We start from the raw sequence: 6,988 nt of genomic DNA, 5'->3' as shown, positions 1-6,988 counted from the left end.
GACAGGAGAAATCCCAGAAACACTTGGGCCAAATGCCCTGGCGAGCACAGCAGCATCCATGACACCTTGTCTCAAGCAGGGTGACAGGGAGGACTTAGACCAAGGTTGTTCTCTGAGCTCCACATACGCACTACCCAGATACAGCACTCGAGAGTGCACACACATACACACATACACATATGCACATATACATGTATATATACTACATACACATGCACATACATATACACACATGCATATATACACACATGCATGCACATATATACTACATATACACACATGCATATATACACACATGCATGCACATATATACTACATGTACATACACACATATATACACACTACATGAATGTACATATATACTCATGTAATGTACATACATATACACACATGCATGCATACACACACACACACACACACACACACACACACACACACACTACCCCCGCCACCTTTTCTTAAAGAGAGCCTAGAGTGGAGAAATTAGATGGTTTCAGATGAAAGATTGCTTCAGAGCTTATAGAAGTGAGGTGGCTAGAGTTTCTGATGCGGCATGGGGAACAGAGGGCACACACATCTCAGTGAATGTCTTCAGCTCTTTGAAGAACAGGACAGAGTTTCTCTTAGGATGTGAAACAATGGACTGAGGAGTGTTGAAAACCTAGGGGAGAAAGTGGGCCTCCCAAAAGGAGCCTGTCACAGAGAGGTACTGCGAGAATGGCTGAGGTACTTGACTTGACACTTGCAGAGGGAGAGAGCTCATTGCAGAGAGGGCAAGTTCGAGGAAGGATGGCTTCTACATAGGTTCCTATGGACAAAGTCTCTGGCTGGGGTTACCCAAATGTGGCTGAATGCTGCCTCTACTACAATGGTTTTTAGGTTAGCACACAAAGTTATGAGTTTGGTTATGGCATTTTCACACGTACAGGTCACTGTCGTCTGTTTCTGTGTCTCCTCCCCCACTGTTCTCCCTGGACCACCTTCCCCTGTCTACTTTCCTGTCTTATGGATTCTGTAACCTCCCACAGTTCCCTTTCTTTTTTTTGCATGTTCCCCGACACATGTAATCTACACATGAGAAGAAAAACAGGCAACAGTCTTCTTTTTGAGCCCGGCCTACTCTGTTTAACATAGTAATGTCCTCTTTCCATCTTTTCATTTCCCTGCAGATATTATAGTTGAGGGCCTTTCATCGTGGGTGTGTGTGAAGTGGGCTCACTCTGTAGGCCAGGCGAGTCTTCTAATCCTTGCAAGCATCCTGTCCCAGCCTTAACAGTGCTGGAATCACTGGCCTCAACCACCACACCCAGTTGAGCGCCCAGATTGTGAAAGGGAAAGCAAGGCTGACGTGAGAGACCTTTGTTAGCATCCCGGTCCCTTCATGGAAATCAATTCCTTTCACTCAGAGGAGGCTTGGGTTGACCCGGTAAGCTTGAGTCTAGAAGGGAGCTGACCCATTGTGCACAGCTTTCCTTCTGCCTGAGCAGGTAGCAGCCCGGCTCAGGTGCCCTGTCCTTCACAGGGAGGGGACCTGAAACCCGCGCCGCTAGGCGGAAGCGCTGCTGCCATTGGCCAAGCAGCCACTGTCACCTGCGCGGAGCCAGGCCCCCGAGCGCAAAGTCCGCTGTCCGAGGCCAGGGAGAGCCTGGTGGTCCACACCCTCGGATCTGCAAGATGCCGCTTGGGCTGCGTGGGAAGAAGAAGGCTGCCAAGTCCAAGGAGACCGCGAGGCTGGTGGAGGGCGAGAGGTCCGGTGGCAGCCAGGGTGTCCCCGGACCCCCAGCTCCGGCACGGAGGCTGGTGTTCCACGCACAGCTGGCGCACGGCAGCGCCACGGGCCGAGTGGAGGACTTCTCCAGCATCAGCGAGCTCTACGCCAAGATCGCAGGGGTGTTTGAGATCGCGCCGTCCGAGGTAAGCGCAGGGGGCACAGTCTGTTCGCCACCCAAGCCTGCGGCGCAGCACTTCCCGAGCCTCAAGTAGCCTGCTGGTGCTGGGTGGAGTCGGTCCCCAGAGCATCGGAGGGAAGAGTGTGTGGTGGTGGAAAGGCCAGTCCCGGGACCGGATGAAACTATCCGCTCAGATCCGGCTTGTGGGTCATTGGGGTCAAGGCGACTAGGCTTTCTTTTGTTAGGGAGTCTGCTGTAGACGTGCTCAGGTCTGGTCGTTCAGGATAGGATGTGCGCCAGCACCTTCCGGGACTCAGATCTGTTGCGACGAATGAATGCCTTCCACAGGACTTGGACTTTACTCTTAGGCTTTCTGTCAGAGAGCTGCATTGGGAGTCTAACCAGAGTTAAAGAGAAGGGGGAAAGTGTAAAGGGGAAGGACTTCCTGGTGGGTGCAACCTGAAGCCTACTTTGCTCACCCCTGGATGGCTCCAGGAAGAACTGCTTTGGTGATAATATATAAGAAATTTAAAACATGGGTTGTTATTCCAAGGGAAGGAACTCAGAAAATCATAGCAAACTATCTGACTAGCAAACGCAGCTTTCACGGAAGAGCTCAGCTACATTTTCCCAAGGTATCTTTGAAAAGAGACCAAGAAATGTAAGTAGATTGATAATATGATGCCTGAAACTGGAGTTGCCATAGGTCCTATCTTAGACGCATTAGTCTGTGAGGATTTTTGTGGGCCCTCGGCGCTTACACCGGTGTGAAGTAAATGTTTTAGAGCTGCAGTAAAAGCCGAAGACTCCGGAGTTCAAATCCCTGAACTCATCAGAAAAAACACACGGTGGTAACCCCAGCCTAGGGACAGGCTTGAACCAGCCTAGTCTACTCTGTATGTTTCAGGATTGTGAGAGAAGTTGTCTCAAACAAGCAAACAAACAAACACGGAGTCTAAGAAGCAATGTTCAGGACTCTGGCATTCCTACTCAGTGTCCCCCTGGCCTCTACAAGCAGTTGCACACATGAAAACGTTTTGTTCATTTTTGTGTGAGTGTGCGTGCTATTGCCAGGGCACACAAAATGTGCGTGTGTGCACACAAATGCATGGATATACGCACCGTCTCTTTTGGAGCTCAGGCTTTTGCCGTGGGCTTTCAGAACTGTAGATAGCAACTTCTTCTCAGAGCGGGCCTACGTACATCTGTTTTTTATTAATTTTTTGAGGGTTAAAAACATTGTCTTATGTGGGTGAGTGTTTTGTTTACACGTGTCTGTACAGACTCATCCCCTAGAAGTGGGATTACAGAGGGTGGTTAGCAGCCATGTGGGTGCTGGGAATCACACCAGAGCTGTCTGGAAGATCGGTCAGCACTCCTAACCATTGACCCATCTTTCCAACCCCAAGAAAGGAGTTTTAAAAGTGCTAGCCTTTGTTCTTTCAGGGTTCCCAGGCTCTAAGGACAAATCACAAGTCTTTTTGTGGATCATTTATTTTTAGTGTAGGATTGCCGTAACACGGTGTTTGTATAGGAGTGTTCAATTGAAGAGGAACTTTTAGAGTAACACTCGACTTTCACCGTCTCCAGGTGAGGTAGGTGGCAGGCTAACCAGATGTGGTTGACTGTGGAGCCACCAACATGCAGTAGCTGGGTAGCCTTGGCTAAGGTTGACTTCTGTCAGCATCAGCCACCTATCGGGCAGAGATAAAGGTTATCTCCCAACAAGGCTGTCCTTCAGACTGGAGGCGTCTGTATGTAAACCCAACAGGTTACACTGGATACGGTCAGGACTCTGAAAACTGTAATTAATACCACGGATATGGGCCAGGGAAACAAATGGCTGACCTGCAAAAGGCTGGACCTTGACCAAGGTCAGGTAGCTTGGTGGAAGAAAAGCAAGGCTGCTGTTTATACTCAAATTCTCTGGTTTCCAAGCTAGCAAGAGCCTTCGTGTAATACTGGGGAGCTTTAAACTCTCTTCTGTAACCGGGGACTGACTCCAGACTTAGTCTTTTTCATGGACAGCTTTCCTTATTGTGTGTGCATAAAGGATTCTGAGCTAAAGATACATGATTTTATCCAATATACTTAGCCCCTAAGAAGTGTTACTGTGTTCTTGCTTCGCACAGACGGAACCAGGGCTTTGAGGTTCAGATTCAAAATCATACATTGTTGCAGGATATTTGATCACACTGTGAACCCCAAGACTGTGTTTTAACTGAAAAAAAAAAACCTATTTCTAGCTGTGGTGGGGCTCAGCCTTAGCATACACTTTTAATCCCTCTGGCTGGAATACAGTCAGGCCCTGAGTACACTCCTTCAATCCCAAACAATGAAGGTAAAGTTAGTTTGTAGAAAGAAGCAGCCATGTTTGAAAGTGATACCTAATTGAGTGACAGACAAGGTGACAAATAAGAGAAAGATTTGACAGAATAGGATACGCCTACCTCTCTTCCCATAGGAAGAGAGAGGAAGGGGAAGCTACTTAAGAAGCAGTGCAGAGAATTAAATTCACATTTAGGACACGTGGTAAATGGCAGAGCCTCCGTGTAAGCCCCTTTTTCCCCTGACTCCAAATTCCTCAAAGCTACATTGCTAACTCGTTTTTCCAGTTCTTTAATAATAGCTTGGTAGCTCTGTTGAGTGTTTTTGGTTTCCAGCGCATTGGCTTACCAGATAAAATTCTGAGATATTAATGAGCATAAGGTGTTTTGATGTGTAAAAGTCCATACGATAGTTTTTGTAGCGATGGTATGCTTGTGTGGATGATCAACCTCTGTTTTCCGGATGGATTATGAAACGTTAAGAGTGGGCGAGATGGCTCAGTGGTTAAAGGCGCTTGCTGCCAAAGCTGACCACGTGAGTTCTAGCCTCAGAGCCTACTTGATGGAAGGAGAAGAGACTCTTGGAAGTTCTTCTCTGACCACTACACTTGTATGCGCAGGTCAAAGTACTGGTCACCTGCTCCTCCCAGGGAAGTTACTGACTGTCGAGGGCTGCTGAGAGAGAGAGAGAGAGAGAGAGAGAGAGAGAGAGAGAGCCATGTCTTCAGTGGTGTAGGCACTGGGGAGGTGCCACAGTCCAGTGGATTAGCTCCACACCCAAGATCATGAAGGCAGCCCTAGGTAAACACAAAAAAACCAATATGGAAATGTGAGGGAGAGTCGTTGGCAAGAGGTGTGTTGCAGGTAAAAAAAAAAAAAATGGTTTCTTTTATCCTGAGCTAGCGCCGGCACTGGACGTTGGGCCACTCGGCATCTGCGGGATATTTTCATCTCAGTCAGCAAAGCGTCTCACCCGCTAAGCTCCATCCCATCTCACACTGCCGATGGCTGCTCTCTGAGCCCAGCAGCAATCTCTCGACCCATCTAGTTCCCAAGGCGGGTTGCTGCCATGCCAGTTTCATACAGAGACTGTCTATCTCTTACCGTGGACTCAATTAAGTCACCACATGAAAGAACCCAGCACACAATAACCTCTGATCCAATTACTAAGATATAATTTGCCCATCTATACACACACCCATCCCTTAAAAATAGCCATAACAACCTGTATCTATGCGGAGAAGAACTTAACATCTGCCACCATATTCTCCCAGCTCCTCTTCCTCACTCCTGCTCCTTTTCTTCTTTCTAAAACGTTTCTCCCACCCATCCTTCCTTCTCATCCAATGACAGGCCTCGTTCTATCCAGTACCTACAGAGGCATGGCTTGGCAGGGGCTAGAGGAGAGTAAAAGGGCATGGGAGGAGAGTTTGACCAGATTACAGCATACACATGTATGAAATCATCAGATAACACAGTACTCACCACTGCAGAGAGTAAACCTCTTAGGAGCGGACCCTGAGGCTGAAGTTGCTTAATGAAATCAAAGACACATCACACAGTTCTTCTGTAACCACCACTCCCATTGTGTGCACTCCTCACAGGGTACTAAGGAAAGGACAAACAAAACCAAGCCTTCAGATGTCTTAGGAAGCTAACGATGGTGGTCCATACCTGTTACCCTTGCACTCTGAACCTGAGGCACTAGGATCACGACTTTGAGGCCAGGCTAGGCTAAGAGCAAATCTGAACCCAGCTTGAGCTATATACATGGCAAGAGCCTGTCAGGGTGGGGTGGGAGAGAGGAGAGAGAGAGGGAGGGAGAGAGGGAGGGACGGGGGGGGGAGAGAGAGAGAGAGAGAGAGAGAGGGACAGAGAGAGAGAGAGAGAGAGAGAGAGAGAGAGGAGAAGAGAAGAGGAGGGATAGAGAGACAGAGACAGAGACAGAGACGGAGACAGAGACAGAGACAGAGACAGAGACAGAGACAGAGACAGAGACAGAGCATAGAAAGCACACCCTGGGCATTCTGTTCCCTCCCCTGTTCTCTGGTGATGGTGATGCACACTTGTTTTTTGAGAGGTTAGTGTATAAAATAAAAAGAGAAAAAATTTTCCTCCCTAAAGAGAATGGCACAGACAGGGAACTCAGAAGCCCTCTGACTCTAGAGAAGTGGCTGCTGGGACAGACATACCAAGAGCTTTACTCTCAAGAGGAAGGAGTCTGAGGTCAGGTGAGGCAGGTGCAGGCAAACTTCCAGTGACTGTGTGTCTCTTGCTCCTCTAGGCACGCAGGGTAGGGTGTGGTCAGTCTGTCTCACTGTTGCATTTTAGAGCTGGTCCAAGTGTGCCTCGGAGAAGTTAAGTGGCTTTTTCAGGCTTAACTTTCCCGTTGGTTCGTTGGAGTCAAAACTTGGTTTGGGTTTTCTGGTTCTAATTGTTTGCACAGAAGCTAGAAGGTTCTTAGTAATTGCATGCAAATTCTAGATACAAATTTAGAAAAACTGTTCTTTCAAGACAGGCATTTGTTATGTAGCCCTGGCTGGTCTGGAACCCACTATGTAGACTAGGCTGGCCTTGAACTCAGAGACCCTCTTGCCTCTGCTTCCTGAGTGCTGGGATTAATAACTCGCACCAAGAAAAACTTTGTAGCCAAAAGCTTTTCAATCCAAACACAAAGATATGTATTGCTTTTGTCCCCAGAAGGTGTTGTGTTAGTCATTAGAAAAATACAAGTCAAAAATACAGTGAGATCCATTTACCAAACTCAGAATC

General features: G+C 47.9%; 1 protein-coding gene across 1 annotated transcript in view; it reads left to right on the top strand.

Moving 5' to 3' along the window:
- Positions 1-1,656: 1,656 nt before the first annotated feature.
- The window catches only part of Gipc2 (GIPC PDZ domain containing family, member 2), a 79,458-nt gene continuing 74,126 nt past the window's right edge, over positions 1,657-6,988 (top strand). The window contains exon 1 of the mRNA NM_001037210.1: positions 1,657-1,914. Coding sequence (NP_001032287.1) covers positions 1,675-1,914 — 240 coding nt within the window. The 5' untranslated portion in view covers positions 1,657-1,674. The remainder of the gene's footprint in view (positions 1,915-6,988) is intronic.

This window comes from Rattus norvegicus, chromosome 2 (genome assembly GCF_036323735.1).
Source record: "Rattus norvegicus strain BN/NHsdMcwi chromosome 2, GRCr8, whole genome shotgun sequence".
NCBI lineage: Eukaryota > Metazoa > Chordata > Mammalia > Rodentia > Muridae > Rattus > Rattus norvegicus.
The sequence above is the reverse complement of the archived record's forward strand: the minus strand, read 5'-3'. Positions and strand labels throughout refer to the sequence as shown.